We start from the raw sequence: 18,747 nt of genomic DNA, 5'->3' as shown, positions 1-18,747 counted from the left end.
TAATCTTCGGCATCCATTTGATCAACAAAAGTATTTTTTCATCATCTTGTTAATTTTTAATTTAGCTCTGGTGATAATTACTTTACAGTATATGATTAACGGACACAAAGCAAACAGAATACAACTTATCTGCTTGCCATTATCCAACTCCTGTATAAATGACAAATGATTACAAAAGAAACCTTACATAACCTGACAATAATGTGTTTTTTTGGTCATGCACAATAGATTTACAATGATGGTGCACAAATGTCACTGAATATCTTCCAGCAGCAGCAGAAGAAATAGATCAGTTACTGTTTACAAACAACTCTTGCAATTGGGATTAAATCCATTAACTATCGCAGGAGCAGGGAGAACAGAGACCAGAAGGAGATCAGATTACAAGTGTAACCACAGGAATTAACAAACAAAAAGTAACACTTTCCTAATGCTGCAGGTTTTTTAACCATGCTCCAACAAAGGAAGCCATATCTGTAAAACCATTCTTACAAATATTCGAAGATGCATTAAACAAGGAGACAATGTATTTGGGGCCTGATTCAGCGTGCACTGCTGATCGCAGAATCCTGATTATTGGGAATCTGCGCGTGCGCAGGGCCCATTCTGCGAGTGTGCAAAATGGGTCCTGCGTAGTTGCACGCAGACGATTGAATGCCTCTGCCTGATTGACAGGCATAAGCATTTAAGGGGCGGTGCGGAGTCGGCTGGCGTTCCCAGAAATGGGGATGTGTCCACCCCGTTTTCCGGGAGTGGCCAGCCCAGGATCTGCTTTGATCAATGCAGTGTCCTGGGCTCGCAAGTCAGCGGCTTACTTACGCAGTGCTGGGATCGCAAATGCAGCAGGGGGTGTCATACACCTTCTGCTGCATTTGCATAATAGCAAGGATCGCAATTGGAAAGCTGCCTGCGTGCAGCTTTGCAGTCCTTGCTGAATCAGGCCCTTGGTTTATAGTTTTCAGTGAACAACCACGCTAATAGTTCCCTTTCAATACAAGTCTATGAAAACATGACTGTTAAGAGAACTTGGAGGGGATTTGGTAACTGCACTAAAGCACTTTAATCCTGAAACAGTTTACAATGTGTTACCGATGCGTTTCTCTACACACAGAAGATAGATTCTAAAAATAAATGATCAACAGAAAAACACAAAAAAAAAAATTAGGTGATCTTTTCTAGTAAACATTCTTGCTACTAAAAATGTGCTTCCCAAATACCTGCACACCAACAGCCCTATTGGACCTTTACACTTAATAGCAAAGTTAAGTATATCAAACTATCCTTCATTACCCGTCCAAAATGGATTCTCGGCAGCAGTACAAGTTATCAAACTTCTGTTTGGTGACAGAGTCATTGACATTCATGGCAGGAACGCACAGCTTTCCAGCTTTAGACAACTGGTACAATCTGCAGGAAAAACAAAAGCACACAATAGTTTACTCTCTATAGACTTGTGAAGCTGTGGTTATAAAGAACCACTGTCTGTACACAAGCTAAAAAAAAGTCTCACACTGCATAAACACAATAGAACCACAGAAACTTGTACCATCGATTGTGCTGGTAACAAGCTTTTACTTACCGATGTACACCAGTTACACTTTCTTCCACAATACCCTTTATTTTTTTGAACATGTTAGGATATTTCTTATATATCCAGTGTGTGAGATCCCCACCATCGTCTAGAATCTGAAAAGAAAAGCAGAAAACAAAAGATCAGGTTATAGCAGTGGCAATTTTTCAATGGTGCACTGAAATGCTGGAAATTTAGTATTTACAAATAGGTTTTATTTTATAAGTAGTATTTGAAAAAAAAAACACTCCCTATGCATCTCTAAAATGAGCTAACAGCCTTAAATGCTTTGGAAACTGAAATTTGAAACAACAAAAAAAAAATATATATAATAAAAAAAAAAGACTGCACAGGGCAAACACAAGGTTCTTATGATAACCTAGATAGAGTCGCAAACCCACCAGTAGAAAAAAAAAAACATAAAAAAAAAAATTTAAGATTTTTTTATTTTTATTTTCTGCAATCAAATTCAATATTCATCACTGAGGCATTTTAGTTTAGACTACCGGTATATATAAAAACACAGTAAGGTCCCCCCACAGTGACGATACACCTGGAAGGGTGCACACTATGCTTGTACTATAACTGCAATACCTCAATGAGATTTTCATTTTTAAGAAAAACTTCTAATATAATTACTAAATGTGCCAATATAGTGGAATCATGTACTGCACATACGGATTAGATTTAGCGTTGTGTGCTGATGCTCCTCTTCTGTGGAATTTTAGTTTACCTGCAGGCAGGTGTCCGGTTAGAGCAGATTATTACTGCAAAGAAACTGACAGACACTTGCAGCAAGCTAATGAGACAACATAACACACTAAATGTAATCAAAACAGTTTCCAATGAAATTACAGAGATTATGTTTACAACTACACTGTTACAGGTATCCATTAATATAGCATGATTTTCATTTTTTGAAACACTCATTTAAAATGCTGCTAAAACATTCTGTGCAAACGTGCCATTGCTCATCTCTGAACACTACACAGTAAAGATTGGAGAACAGGTCTGAAAAGGCCATTTTCATATTACTTAATATGCTCATTAAAATGCTACAACACATCCCCACATTTCCCAATCTCCTTTCTTGTCCAATGTGTATCCAGGCAACTCTGTCACTTTTTCTGGCAGGTCTCTGTCCATCTGTACCTTGTAGGTCAATGCAAGATCCCCGCTTATTTCACTGCAGCCATTGTGATGTGATCAAGATGATCGATGTTCTGTTTCCCAGCTAACAGTGATGTAGGGAAACAACACTCACCCATGGACTGAACATCTCATAAAACAAACTGCTCAAAAATAGCAGAAGCTTTACAGTTCCTTATAAGACTAATCTGATTTTGTAAGAGAAATTGTTAAACCAGGCACGTTCAGTTCTGCTGCAGTTTGTATTCCATGAAAAAAAGACAACAAAAACCCAACACAATGACGTATCCGGCACATTCACATTGCACAACACAAACATTACAAAAAGAGGCAGCACTCAGATTACTGGACGAAATAAACACCTTTTAAACTAAAAGATGTGAGAACCTTGGGCATGATGGACTAGTAGAATTTAAATAAAAAAAAAAATTGTAAAAACATAAAAAAGCAGGAGCTAAACATGCCACATGGTAGTCCACAAGAGGGTTTCCAAACCAAAAGAACTAATTATCTGCTGCCTTATGGTTGAGAGTACTTAGAGAGATGGGTCATTTTGTAGCATTGCAATTGCTTCAGCTCTTGGACAAGTTGTGCAAACAAAGACTTTCACAGATGGTATTACAACTGCAACATTCTTATTACAGCAGAACATAGACAACCAGCCAAAGCCATTTAGTGCTGAAGTGTATTGTGCACCTACTAAACTTAATTTTCAAACATATGATATTTGTCTATGGGTCTAATATACTCTAAATACATAAGATAGCTTTGACAGATGTGTAATTCCTGTAGTTTGTTACAAAGGATTTAAAAAAGTACAGTTTTAATAGGATTTTATGTCACCAAATGATAATTTTGCATTTAGACTCACCATGTTAGGCTGCCAACCTTCCACATTCACACAGCGGTCAATACACCACCAGAAGTCATCTTCTGACTCTCCCTTCCAAGAGAACACTGGGAACCCTGACAGTGGGGGAGATATACATCAGGTACCTTTCTCTTTACTTCACAGAACCAAAAAGACTGCTAGCCCAAACTGTGCTCAAACTAATGGGGCTGAGAACAATGAAGAAAGCCATAAAAAGCTCACTGGGCAAAAGTGTTAGAGGGGCGTTCAAAGATATATAGCACGTGTTATTTCAAAAAAATATACAAGGAAAACTTCAATCTCTCCAAAATGTGTCTCAAGCTATTCCAGAATTCTAATAAAATATTCTACCAGTTGACACTATCCATTGAAGTGTGGTAGAGCATTTTACCATATTAGCCAAACAAGCGATAGGACAGTCCACACAGAGGTCATCAGAAGATAACATGAAGAGCAATGTCTTACATATTTTATTACTCAAAAAAAAAAAAAAAAGATTAATAAATAAATAAATAAATAAATGGGCCATGATTTTCATGTATATTGTACCAGTAACAAGTGAAGAGAAGTCTGTAACAGAACACTATTTTGAAGTCACAGAGGACATGATGCAAAGCAGTTTGGAAAGCACAAGTCCTCCTAACTATGAATACTGTGTATACTTTCTGCTGCACGGGGCATAAGGCCTATATAGAATGTCACCATCACTTACCGCTCTCAGCCAGAGCAGCAGCCACTTCATTCAGAGTGGAATAGATATTGCAGGCAGCCCATCTACACTGAGCCCCCAGAGCTCCCAAGGTCTCAATTAAAACCTGGAAAATAAAAAAGGTTGAAACAAATTTTAAGCTTTTCCAAACCACAACTGCAAATAAAGTCAGATTAGAAGTAGACCATTTCCGAAAAAGAAGAAATACCCTCTCTCTCTAGGCTGCAGTAGCGTTACGTGTGAGGTTAAATGACCTTAATCTGTATTTACAGTGTCATGTGTGCTATAGGTTCCTGCAGCTCTACAATGCCACATACCAACAATTTTCTGATATTTGCCACAAGTCTACATTGCACCTGCCTTCTGCTGGGTAAACACTGGCAGATATATCGGCCGTTCAATTGAATGGCCGATATATCGTAGGTGCATCGGCGGGAGTGTACCAGTGATATGTCTGCAGGACACAGTTCACAGACATATCGCATCGTCTGCAGCACAGCAGATGTCCAATATATCTAAAGATATATAGGCACATTGTGCAGAGTGTACAGGCGGTCAGCCTCCCCCCGTGCACTTGCTGCAGATGACCGCCGGTGAACAACTTGGCAGGCACATGTAAATGCCCGTCCAGTTGTGATGTCAGGCACAACACATTGGGCCAACGATTGGTAAGTGTGTATGCATTTACCAATCATTAGATAGGATGGCCGATCCGTCGTCCTACTGTGTACACAGCTTAAGTTCAGAGACATTATTTAACACATCCAAATTCTTATCTGTGCTTGTGCGAGTGTTGCAAATATCTGTATACTGTCATTACTAATCAATAAAAAACTCATGTCGGAAGTAAATATAAATCCAGACAGACTTCAGAAATATTTATGTCAAGTTAATTTATTGAATAGCTCCATGATCCCATGCTTACCGCAGTTTGTGCAGTTATGTGAGTACAGCCAACAATCTTGGCTCCGGCCAATGGTTTCTCTCCTTGTGCTCTCTTGCGCAATGCCATCAGCGCTGGCATCTCTACAATGAGGAAAATATAAGCACAACACAAACCCATAAAAGGACAGATGGGACATTACAATGTATAGAACTAAACCGTGTCAATCTGCAAATGGAATTTCAGTACAAAACATAGGGCCGTATTAAATTAGCGGCGAAAAGCGATATTTTTGCCAAAAACTGGAGATAAGTTTTCTCCATCCTAAACCAGGTGAAAAAAAAAAGCAAAATCCCTATTTTTGGCTAAAAAAAAATGTGGGGATTTCTTTCAGAACCCTTTGGACCCGAATAATAATAAATTATACAAAAAAAAAAAGAAAATTGTAAGTTGCGCACTTTGACAAAAAATGACTGCGCATTTTTTGGTAAAAAAAAAGTTGAAAATGGTTTTAATGTATTGGGTCTGATTTTTCACGGGGTGGAATGGATGTGTGAAGTGTTTTAAACATCGCACGCGATCGCAGCAGGCGATTTTAAAATTCGTTTTTACGACATGAAAATATACTTGCACCCATTTTAATGTACCCTCAATTTACGTGGAACAGTAATTTCCTGGAAAAAAATTGCTTTATATAATTTAACGGTTTGTATTGGGATAGCAAAATGGCTACTGACAGCCATTTCTATTCATGGTTCTTATGTGTGTATCAGACATGAAATGGTACAGGAATGTGGAAAGCAGACAGGCCATAAATCCACAAGGCGTTGTCTACTGCGATGTACGCTTGTGTTAAGTTTTAGAAAGTCCTTATCAGTAGTTAACCAATAAAGTAGTTTGAAGTAGGTATATGCCCATATTAGTTAGAGTTAGATGGGTATGCAAGTAGGATACTATATAAACGAAGAACAAAGAAGCTTCCAGTGGCCTGCCCTATGCCTGGACCAGAGACTGCAGCTGGTGGCCAGGATATTGTTCGTTCCAGCTCTATTCTGAGAGGAGGCTCCTGGATCGTGTAACCATCTTATATTCCGAAGCTAAGTAACTATTATTCTTCCATATCTTGTTATCTGTTGTAATAAATTATATCTTTTTTCAAGATACTGGTTTGTGTGGCTTAATTAACCTTCTGTATCCAAGAACCTTATCTCGTTCCACCGGGAACATTAAAGTGGTGTCAGAAGTGGGATACGGAGAGTTAATAGTCATAAATCTGCTTGGAATGTGTAGTCGATTGTTTTAGCATTGCTGTGCAAACATAGTGTTGTGCAAATGCAGGGTTGTGCAAACCCATGTAAAAAATCCTCTGTCTCATGAGTGAATGAGGGAGGTGTGACCTGATCAGTCACAGAGTGTATACTGTACGTCACAGTATATCTGTATGTTGTCTGTTTACTGTCTTTGTGTTTGTGTTGTTGAAACAAACAAGAATAATGCATTTTAAGATTTTCAAGAAATATGCAAATATGTTGAAAAATGAATTGGAATTTCAGCTGGTTGATTTCCAGAAAAAGCATAATGTTGGTTTTTCACTGCCTGGTATTGATAAAAGTAAAAATAGTGAAATTTTGCGTAGACCAATATATGTTGAAAGAAGTGTAAAATCTGTTGAGAAGAATGCAGTGATAAGAAAGCCTGTCTCACAGACAGAGAGTAAGCCTGAATTCACATTGTCCCAGAAATTCCATAGGGAGAGGGAGTGAATCCTCCCAAGCAAGAGTTAAGATGTCAACTGGTGATTTACAGACATCTTGCGTAGAAATTAGTGAGCTTGAAATACAAAGAGAAGTGTGTGAAGTTACGCAGAAAGAACTTTAAACAGAAAATGTGATTAATCAGAGGAGTCATTTTTATATTATGAAAATATTTGATGATTTGACATGTGAACAAAATGTTGAAATCCATGAATTCAAGGAATATGTCCAGAAAGTAGAGTCAAAATTGAATGCAAATGAGGTTTCTGATAACATGCCATTGATTTCTGGTACTCATGAGTTGAATGATGATATGTCTGAATTCTCGCTTGCCATCCATTATGATATGAATGCAGAACAGAATGTATGTTCTTGGCCATTCAAAGGGGTGTCGCTAAGTGAAGGGGTGGTGATGATGCCTTTTGCCTTGCCCAATGAAACAAAAGTGAAGGGGTGGGAATTAGGCAGGATTCCAGTTAAAGACCATGCCCATGAGACTGAATACTCCCCTTGTGATAACTTTACTTTTACATGGCATGATCAATGTGTCATTGTTGAGTTTAACAATGCAAAAAGTGAACAAGATGTGTTTTCTGATGAAACATCCATTGCAAATGATGTTCATGGTTTACTTGCTCATTGTGAAGGAGGGGTTGGTGGGTACACACTGACCAACCACAATGGGCATACATACATCACAGACACACTGATTGTGGGAATATTTTGTGACAAAGTTGCAGATTTTGTGTTTGGTAATGAAATTCGCATCCCAATGTATTTCCTTACAAAGCCTTACCAGCCAAAGGTTTTGAAGCAGCTGAAAGACACACAGTTGCTAACGACAACGGCAGAAATTCTGATGCTGATTAAGGAGATCAAAGTGCTACTTGCTGGCCGAGTGAAATTTAAACCAATGTTTGAACTGTCCATATTGGATTTCTTAATGTTCACAGCTCCACAGTGGTGGGAAGATTTCCAAGAGAGAGCATTACTGGTTCATGGACTATGGTGTCGCCTGCACCCACACAGGACTGTTGTGGATTTTTGCTGAAGCAAAGCAGCTTTCTTTCTTCACACAGAGAAATGGACATTTGACACAAAGTCTATATGGGCTGCTGTCCAAAGCTTGAAGAACGAAGTGGGAACTGTTAAGCCATGACGGAGCTGACAATGCATTTGAGCAAGCTCAAATCAAAGGGATTCCTTACATCCAAACCATGGTCAGAGACATTGCAAAAACCTGTTACATTTGCCAACAGCTGGAAATGTGGCCTACCTTGCTTGCTACTGATAAAGGCCTCATATACTGTGAAATAATGACTGTACAAGTCGGGCAATTTGAATTCATCGTTTGCCACCAAGAAGATGGAGGACGAGTGTTGTACTGAACAGCTACAAAACACTGTCATTCAGGAGTAAAGTTGTCTTAAGCAGAGTGATACAAGATAAGAGACTTTCCTGAAGATGTGACACAGACTTAGTGACTTGTTGATATTATGGGATGTCTGAGAGCATATATATATATATATATATATATATATATATATATATACACATATATATATATACACATACATACATATATATATATATATATATATATATATACATACATACCCACACACATATATATATATATATATATATATATATATATACATACCCACACACACATATATATATATACATACATACACACAATGTTGGGTGTTTAGAGCAGGCTGTATACAGTATATATATTTTGTTAACCGGAGGGTGGTAAAAGGTTGAACTTTTAAAGTAAGATATCTGGTGCACAGACACAAACACTTATGATAAGGTTATTGTAAAGAAATGTTTAGTAGGAAGAGAATAGAGACAGGTGTAATAGATAATTGCAGCAGGATAAATAAATGTTTATTTTGTGTTGTTGTTATTGTTTATCTCACACTGTTTATTTGTTTAAGCCAACAGGTTGCTGGTTGGAGCAGGAGGAGAGAGAACGTCGCTGGAGGTGTGTCTAAGATGGCGATGGCCTGAGAGTGATATCTTATACAGAAGAGAGAATCCAGGAGGACAACAGTTACAAGATCTGATGGCACAGCCATTACATACATCTGTGTGTATTCTGCAAAACTGAACTTGTGCCTTATATTGGTTGGATCCACACTCACCAATATTCTCAAGACTTTTTTACTTTACTGATATTAATTTTCTTATAAGTAACTGATATATTTGATATAATCATATGTATTATTATTCACATATAAAAGGGGATTGTTGATGTCTGAGTGTATGGTGGGTAGGAAGATATTTCAAATATGGGATGTAGGAGCTCAATTGGTTGATGTTGCCAGGGAATGGTGGGCTCTGTTAAACATTACACGTAATTGTAGTGATACCCCAGACACGATGCAATTAACACTTGATCCTGATAAGAGCAGAGATCTTTTGGCCATTGTATACACTGTGTTGGCTAATATTCCACATAGTCTTCCAGATGATGTGTATTACCTTTGTGGGAGAAAAGCCTACAAATGGTTGTCCTATGGGGGATTTGGTAATTGTACATTGGGACGTTTGATACCCACCACATTCTTTACAGATGGGAATCAAGTTTATACCAAACAGATTCCGCATCATTTGTTAACCAAGAGAGCAGTGCGGCCTTTAAAACAGTATTATGAGGAAAGTTGGTTACGGTGGTTCAACCCTGTTCAGAAATAGGGGGTTGGTTCACTGATTTACTGCATATGCTTATTTATGGAATTATGATCATAATATGTATGTATCATGGGATCAAGGTATTATTTCTTTGTGCAGGGAAATGTTGTAACATGCTGGATTCTGTTAAATTAATCCCGATTAGGAGGAAAGATTCCTATGAGAACATGATATACATGTCTTCCACACCATAAGCCAAGGGTGGATTGTATTGGGATAGCAAAATGGCTACTGACAGCCATTTCTATTCATGGTTCTTATGTGTGTATCAGGCATGAAATGGTACAGGAATGTGGAAAGCAGACAGGCCATAAACCCACAAAGGCGTTGTCTACTGTGATGTACGCTTGCGTTAAGTTTTAGAAAGTCCTTATCAGTAGTTAACCAATAAAGTAGTTTGAAGCAGGTTTATGCCCATATTAGTAAGAGTTAGATAGGTATGCAAGTAGGATACTATATAAACGAAGAACAAAGAAGCTTCCAGTGGCCTGCCCTATGCCTGGACCAGAGACTGCAGCTGGTGGCCAGGATATTGTTCGTTCCAGCTCTATTCTGAGAGGAGGCTCCTGAATCGTGTAACCATCTTATATTCCGAAGCTAAGTAACTATTATTCTTCCATATCTTGTTATCTGTAGTAATAAATTATATCTTTTTTCAAGATACTGGTTTGTGTGGCTTAATTAACCTTCTGTATCCAAGAACCTTATCTCGTTCCACCGGGAACACGGTTTTTATTTTATTTTTTCAAAAATTGCGCGGTAGTTTTTCAACAAAGTGCGCAACTTACAAAATTTTTTATGGATAATTTATTATTATAGGGGAGGTCCAAAGAATTCTGAAAGAAATCCCCACATTTTTAGCCAAAAAAAAGGGATTTTGCATTTTTTTCCGCCTGGTCTGGGATGGAGAAAACTTATCTCCAGTTTTTGGCAAAAATATCGCAGTTTTTTGCCAATCGCGAACAAAACAGCAGTTTTCGACGCTAATTGAATGTGGCCCTTAAAGTACTACTAAGATATGTCCAAGTCATGGGACACTGTAGTGTGATAAAGGCAGTGGGGTTGTCTACCTATTCCTCTGCAAACACTGCAGCTACCAAGGAAAGCATACTACTACAGCAACTAGCAGGAAGCCATAACTCTGGAACAGAGCCTTAAGCTGGCCACACATCTAAAGATTATCTGTCCAACCAGCCAACTAGTTGATTGGTTGGAATGAAAATCTGGTAAGGTATGAAAGCAAATGACAATCAGCAATTTGCTCCCAAACGCCGGAAAATAGACAAAAACTGTTGTTTGTTATAAGGGTATCCACTTAGCGATTTAACCAAGCGATTGCACGATAACATAGTCATCGTGCAATCGCTTGCAAATCGCGCATGTTTTGGTCGAAAGTGACCAGCATTGCGCATGCCCGCTGGTCACTTCTGACATCCGTCATTGCCCGTACATGCAGGTCAACCTGACGATCTAGTCAGGTTCAGCATGTGCGGGGATGAGGGATGTGCCGGGACTGAACGAGTGAACGTTCAGTCTAGGCACATCACTAGCTATACAAACGACATCACGATTACAATGTCGTAATTGTGCTGTCGTTTGTATATCTACAAGTGGATACCCCCCTTTAAATGTTTGATCTAAACAATTTGTTCAAACTTGTCTGAACGACCATTTTCATCTGTTTTCCGGCAGTTAGGAGCAAATTGCTGATCAGTTACTCCCATACGTTACCAGATTTTCATTCCAACCAATCAACTAGTTGGCTGGTTGGATGTAAGTGGGTCTAGTGTGTGGCCAGCTATAGGTAATAGATTTTTGTGTACTATACAGATAAGGCGGCTGCTAGTTAACAAAAGGCAAAATCCAAATTAATGTTTGTGTATTCTGCAATGTACATCAGAAGTTTAAGGGTGTTCAATAAACGGACTATTATCCAGCAAGTTACATTAATGGAGTGTAGTTAGAAATTATATTGATACATAAATTATGCCGGGTACACATTATAAGATGTGTGTACCCAGTCGACGCATGAAGTAACTGACGACATAACGTGTGGTCGCTTGACACCGCACGATCTGGTGAACGACCACACGATATGTTGTTTACCAGCCGCCTCCACAATCATGGGGTTATTCAGCAAATTTACAGATTGAGCAGCATGTAGGCTCGATCTGTTGACGAGATGAACGGGAGTGCACGTGGCCAGACATAGTGCGTACACACTTGCCGACAGACGATATGTCGGTCCGATCTGCCAGATCGGGCAACATATCGTCTAGTGCAGGGGTCTTCAACCTTTGGCCCTCCAGCTGCTGTGGAACTACACATCCTAGCATGCCCTACCACCGTTCTGATATGACAGCATGCTAAAACTGTGGCAGGGCAGCCTGGGATCTGTAGTTCCACAACAGCTGGAGGGCCAAAGGTTGAAGACCAATGGTCTAGTGTGTACCCACCTTTAATGACACTGATGATTTCCCCCAAAACATTATTTTCAAGAAAAGTCTGAGCAGGATAATCATTAACAAATCTGTGCTATGTATTGGCAGTGCGCAGGGACACTGCCTTGGGTACAGGTCTTTAGTACCTGTGCAACCTTGTGTACTCAATTTGTATTCAACACCCACCGCAGAACGAATACCAAAACAGGAAAATCTATTTAAAAAAAAAAAACTAATAAAATATATCTACTGCTGCCCCTTTGAAAAAAAAAAAGCTGTTTAGATTTGCCGTGCAGATGTCTTTCACAGATAAATTGTGTGTACACACTGCCAGATGGACTTCATATACTGTTTGTTGGATGTACAAACGATACATCGCCTAGTGCAGTCCCAGCATCAAAGTAACTGCTCACAAAATTACTTTCCTATTCCTATACATTGTACAAATCTATATAAACAAAAAGCTACACACACACAAAATAAAATCAGTCTAAAAACCCCTCGGTGCTACATTGTGTATATTTCATTAAAGTTATAAAACAATAATAAATACGGTTTCATCATTACCTTGCTCAGCAATTTCTATTTCCCGACGCCCAAATTCAGCCTGCTTGATATTCTTCACACAGAAGTCACTGCTGCCCTTGGAGTTCTTCTGCTGCTTGTCCCGCGGAGAGGTCTCATCATCTGAGCTGTCTGTGTAGGAAGCAGCTAGTGAAAGAGGATATAATCAGCAAAGGCAAAAGCCTATTTTGCCTCCCAGGATGCAGGTTCAGTGGTTTCTGAACAGGATAGCGCCAGTCACCTGAGCTGCGCATACTATTACACGGTTTACGCAAAAGAAGTTTGATATAACTGAAAATTAATCATGAAAGATCAGGATAATGGTCAACTGCGAGTGCAGGAAACTCAAATACGAGGGATACGGGGTTTATAAAAAAAAAAAACCCACCATGTTTTAGATTATACATATACATTAGCACACATCTTAAAGACATGAAGTGCTGCAGTTTTCTTCTATTATGGGTTATATAGATATACTCTTATATGGATTACTCTTCTCACCTGTGCCTTAACCATTTAATGCCTTGGTATGTCCCATTACCCTAATCCATCGCCATCTATATCAGTCTGCTATAGTACAGATGTGCCCTCAAACATCTAGTCTCATTATGCCACGCAACATGACTTGCTTGGCGTGAGTGAGCCGCCAGGTCCCGGGCGCCTTTTTTCGCCTAAAATGCATCTAAGTCGCAATGAGGCGAGACTACTACGAACCAGCAGACTGTGCTGATTAATGTGATATGTGACACTTGTATATCTGTGTGCACCAGTCTGTATATGAACCACAACGGAACTTGGTATGAAAAAAGCTGCAGCCACTACATTGTAGCACTTCATATACAGATTCAGTCGCACACAGATATACAAGTTTCATATATCAAATGAATCAGCACAGTCTGCTGGTGCATCCTAGTCACATCGCAACTTGGACGCATTTTCTGCAAAAAAGATGCCCGGTGCTATTAGTCTCACAGGACCAGGTGCGACACATCTGTATATGCTTGTCTAAGTATCCCAGAGGCCCCTGACTTACGCTTATATATTTTTAATAAGATACAGTTCTGCCTCTGGAATATTATTCGAGGATTGAGAGCGTGTGACCTGCAATTATTTATCCAATACCATTCTTATTATGTAACATGTAAATTGTGACTGAGCAATACACCTTTGCCACTTAAGTTTTTACTTAGCCTCTTGATATAGGATGTAGTTATTATCCCAGCTGTCAGGATGCCAGCACTGGAATCCCAACACCAGTCAGCATCCTGGCACCAGCATCCATACAGTAAATATTGGGGGGAGGGCTAGGCTGCAGGGGAGGGAGGTTTAAGGATAGGGGAAGGGTAGTATACTTACCTCCTTCTGTCGGAATTGTGACCCAGTTGGGATCCCGGTGACAGGATCTGAGTGCCGGCATCCCGTACCAAACACCTTGATATACTTATGTGTCTTGATCTTTGTGTGGTGTCATATGTCCACTTTCTATCTTCTTAGCAAGTCATACAATGTTCCTGTAGACTGCTACCCTAACATTGATCTGTTCCCAGTGGTCAGAGTTCCAATAAAGGTGGTATGGTACATATTTAATAAAAGCACAGTGTGGTCGGAAGCATTGTGTCACATTGTCTATTATATGTACCTGCATACCAATGAACGCTATATCTTCTTTTTTGTATATCAGATGACCACTGAAATAACCAAACCCAAATGATGACGCAAATAATAGTTGAAGTATACATAAAAGCTAATATTAACATACCTTGCTATAACATGCAATATTTTGGCATTGTGTTTACATTTCCCATATGTAGTGTCCTTCAGTAGACTTGAAGGCTTTAAGTTTGTTGTGATTATTATAGAAGGTATTCCCCCCCCCTACGCACACCATTGCAAACCACGAGAATGCGCCGATTAATTCAATATGTGACACTTATATCTGTGTGTTACAGAGGTCCTTATTCAGACCCGCTCGCGCTTGCAAGCGGGTCGACGGTCCCCCACTGCGCATGTCGGAGCCGGCTCCGGCGTGCGCGAGACCCGGCCAGCGACAGGCGCTCCGTTGCTACGGGTCTCGTACCAAAGTGGGGCAGCTGTCGATTGTGATTGACAGCTTGCCCCGTTTTGAAGGCGGGTAGGGGGGGTGGCTGGCCAAACGGAGGCGTTCTGAAGGAACGTCTGCCGTTTGGGGGCTGCCCCACTGACATCATGAGTGATGACAGTGGGTGAGCTTCCGGGTCTATTAGAGCCGAAAGCTCACTGTGGCTTGCGGGAACGAGACCCTACCACAAGGGTCTCTTCGCAAGCCCTGATGGTCGTGACCATCACCTGGCCGCTCGCTAAAGCTGTGGGTGGTCACCCACAGCTTAGCGAGCGGCCAGGAAGCAGTCTTTAAAAAAATAAAATAAAAAAATAAACAGGGACGCCCTGATTCAGAGCGAGCGCTCTCAAAGAGTGTCCGGCTCTGAATCAGGCACAGAGTGTCTCAATCAGCACGCAAAGTGCTACGATGCAGGGGCCGCAGCTTTGTTCCACACCAAGCTCAGGATACAGACACAGGTGTTGCATATTAACTTAATCAGCACAATCTGATTCAAAAACTGGGACTGGGATATGCAAGCTTGACGCACTCATCCTTATTATAACCAGCACATATCTCAAACAGTAAAGCTATTGGGTTTGGTACGGGATGCCGGCGGTCAGAATCCAGAAGCTGGCATGTCGACAGGATTAGGCTACAGACACTTGTCAGTCGGTATCCTAACCCTACCCCTCTCCGCCCCCGATGCCTAAACCTAGCCTCCACCTCCCCACACCATAAACCTAACCCTCACCTGCCCCTTAACCCCAGTACTTGCCATCGGGATACCAGCGCCGGGATTCTGACAGGTATCGGGATTCTGACGCCTGCTTCCCAACTCTTTGTATTTTGACCGGATCCAGATAGAGCATCATGAACAACCGGTGATGTGTATATAGGATATATCTGGAAACCACGTTGTTCAAAGACATCATATCGGCTATGCACCATGGAAGACGCAATATCTCTGAGCGATAATTCGTGCACATATGCCTATGTGTGCAGGCGGACGACCGACCGACCGACCCATATGTTGTGGCTAGATATACTGGGCAGCCGACTGGTAAGTGTATGCACATATTGTTTGTGCAGAATACTTGCCAAATCTTTGGATTGGTCGGCGGGTCCATCGTTCAATTGTGTACCTCCACATGGGAGCAGCATGTGTAGAAACCTCTCCCCGAAATAACCATTTATACATGGGGACCACAACAATGGAAAAATAATTTGTCTCTCATGTGGATCCTGACACCTGGACTGGTGTATGACAATTAATACCCCGCTCTCCAGCCATGCGCTGGTATATTATTCTTCATTTATTATAGAGACACCACTGTACAGTAGAATTCCTTTTGTCTGTATGTTGAAAGTAGGTTCGAATATCCATTCTTATTTATCTGAGCAGGCACTAAGGCAGGAATTGACAAATCCCAGGGGCCAGGTCGCCATGGCTACCAGATTTTACAGTGAGGGAGGAAGCAGATCCTCATCAGCCCCCGCGGAGATTCGTGCCTATAGTATTGCGGCGTTCATTTCATGCACAGGAGTGCATGTGCTGAGTGTCGTCTGCGGTGACTGCTGTGTCTGTCCTGGCCTGTGCTGACTCCTCCTGTCCATCCCATCCTGCGCTGACTACTCCTCTCCATCCTGCTCTGACCCATGCTGTCTGTCGTGGAGGTGGCCACACACATGGCGATCTGCACACGATCAGCCGATGTGTAAGATTTCCCTTGAAACTCTCCCTTGGCAGCTCTGCACACGATCTCCACACGATCTGCACACAATTTGGTGTCCAATCTTCTTACGATCTCTCCTGCATCCAGACTGTCACAGTGCATCGTGTCCTAGATTGTCAGATCTGCCCTACTGCACGGCAGATCTGAAGATGCGATGTGCGACCAGCGGCGACGCAGATCGCATCATGATCTTCAGTGGGGACTCACGATTTAGCCATATTTTACACGATCTGTTGTTCCAAGGTGTCGGAATCGGCCAGATCAGGTAAAAAAAAATAAATCGCCATTTGTGTGGCCAGCTTCAGTCTACGCTGATCCTCCTGTATGTCCCAGCTGTCTACTGTCTCTTATTTCCGGCTGCATAGAGCTCCCCAGTAGTAGGGTCTATGCATGGCCAGGGATTGCGGAGCAGCTTCAGAGGGATAGTGGTGTGACCACGAGGAGAGGGGGGTTCTGTTGTACTTTCTAGCACCATTGTTTTATATGAAATGTGGTCCATTATTACTGGAGGGTGGAGCAGGGGAGCTGTGAAGAGCAGTGAGGGGGCCTCCATGTTACTATATCCATTAAACTGCGACCATTTTGTAGACTAGTATAGTGTGTATAACAGCTGCATAACACACAGAACTGTACTCCTCAGTCACTCCTGTCATTTTTTTTTTTTAATGGGGGGGGGGGGGGGGGGGTCGGTGGTCTGGCTCCTACACTTTCATCCTGGCTCCTAGATTTTATAAAAATTTGTCAAGCCCTGCACTAAGGGTATAAGCAATTTCCAGAAATTTGTCATTTATGTGGACTATGTAGTAACACCTGTCCCTAGGAAATATTTTAATGGGACTGATAACTGAAAATATACCTCATTGATTCACAAACTGTACATACACAGTATCAGTGTATAAAGGTGGAAGCATATATGAGGAGCAAAGCAAAGAAAGTTCATTTGAAACACTGGGCATCAGACCTTTACTGAAGTAAATTGAGTGGCCGAGGATTAGACCAGCAGAAATATTTCCCTGAAGGTCAGTCCCCAGCAGGGCTCTGTCCAGAACCTCACCCAACCCGCAAATCCCTGTGAGACAGGCAGCTAGCATTCTCCGGGCTAGATTCCCACATTGACCTAAAGCCCTAGAAATCTCTGCTTAATAAAAGAATGACATTGACAGAATTTCTGCATGAGAATGAAGAGAGAAAGCCCAGACTTGGAAAAGATCAGGCAGTTAAAACTGGTTTTCAGGCAGAAGGAAAAGGCCGATCTTGTGACTCACATCATAACCCATTATCGCTAAAACGTTTCTTTGTAAACCTTACAAAAGGATAAGCTTATAGATTTGGAAAAAGATTAATGGGGGGCATCCACTAGACGATTTTATCCCTGTCCAACCTCTTAACGATTTTCCCTTGAAGTTTCCCTTGAAATATGATCTTCCACTCTGAACAATTTGCAAAGGATTTGCAAAAGATTTGCAAAGGATTTGCAAAAGATTTGCAAACGATTTGCAAAAGATCTGCAAACGATTTGCAAAAGATCTAACAATAAACTATGTTGTTTTAATCTGTAATTGAGAGCTTTCAGCTATAGTGGGCAGACAGTGGTTCATCGTTTGATCGTTCAGCATGAACGATGTGTAAACGATGTGTAAACGATGTGTAAACGATGTGTAAACGATTTGTAAGCAATCAAGTGAAATTGACCTGCATGTTCAGTCGATGGAGGAGACGATCAAACGACCAGCGGGAGCGCGCATCGTACATCGTTAGAAACAATTACTGCACGATTTGCAAACGATGTTCAAACGATGTTTGAACGATTATCGAACGATTTTGTCATTATCGTTCAATCGTTCAACTTTATCGTCTAGTGGATACCCCCCTTTAGTGTGAAATATGGGACTTGCAGATGATCTTTTATTGGACAGTAACTTATTACAGTCTGCTTTTAAATTGATAATCACCTGGCTTTATAGACATCACATGACTTCAATTGCTATGCGCAATACAGTGTCACGCCCAGCATATACACAAAATGATAATAAAATTGCGGGTTAAAAACAGATCCCTAACATTAAAACACAGGTATGTGATCATTGATCAGAAGACTGGTTATATAAAATGCTCGAAAAATCATAAAACTGCCACTTAGTGAATAAGAGATAAACATCAAAATATAATGAATAAGAGCCTTCTACTACTGTCACTGAGAGGAGTGCTCCTAAAGATTAAAGTATGGAGTTACAAATTGTGGAGAATCCCAAGCATTCTGAATACGATCATATACCAGCTTGCTGTATTT

General features: G+C 40.8%; 1 protein-coding gene and 1 long non-coding RNA gene across 5 annotated transcripts in view; one reads left to right on the top strand and one right to left on the bottom strand.

The window, feature by feature from the left end:
* LOC148529116 (uncharacterized) overlaps positions 1–10,223 on the top strand; it is a 40,829-nt gene extending 30,606 nt beyond the window's left edge. The window contains exon 3 of the long non-coding RNA XR_015877825.1: positions 8,890–10,223. This is a non-coding gene — a long non-coding RNA (uncharacterized LOC148529116). The remainder of the gene's footprint in view (positions 1–8,889) is intronic.
* Positions 1–18,747, bottom strand: part of AHCYL2 (adenosylhomocysteinase like 2) — a 151,804-nt gene that overhangs the window by 22,374 nt on the left and 110,683 nt on the right. For 3 of the 4 annotated variants that reach the window (XM_088468670.1, XM_088468671.1, XM_088468673.1), the window contains exons 3-8: positions 12,648–12,791; positions 5,225–5,325; positions 4,303–4,405; positions 3,591–3,685; positions 1,580–1,686; positions 1,291–1,407 (exon numbers count right to left, since the gene is read on the bottom strand). In XM_088468670.1, coding sequence (XP_088324796.1) covers positions 1,291–1,407; positions 1,580–1,686; positions 3,591–3,685; positions 4,303–4,405; positions 5,225–5,325; positions 12,648–12,791 — 667 coding nt within the window. The remainder of the gene's footprint in view (positions 1–1,290; positions 1,408–1,579; positions 1,687–3,590; positions 3,686–4,302; positions 4,406–5,224; positions 5,326–12,647; positions 12,792–18,747) is intronic. The other variant, XM_088468672.1, reaches the window with a different exon arrangement.

This window comes from Taudactylus pleione, unplaced genomic scaffold (assembly GCF_031769625.1).
Source record: "Taudactylus pleione unplaced genomic scaffold, aTauple2 ptg000086l, whole genome shotgun sequence".
NCBI classification, from domain to species: domain Eukaryota; kingdom Metazoa; phylum Chordata; class Amphibia; order Anura; family Myobatrachidae; genus Taudactylus; species Taudactylus pleione.
This window is presented reverse-complemented; position numbering and strand designations above follow the sequence as displayed.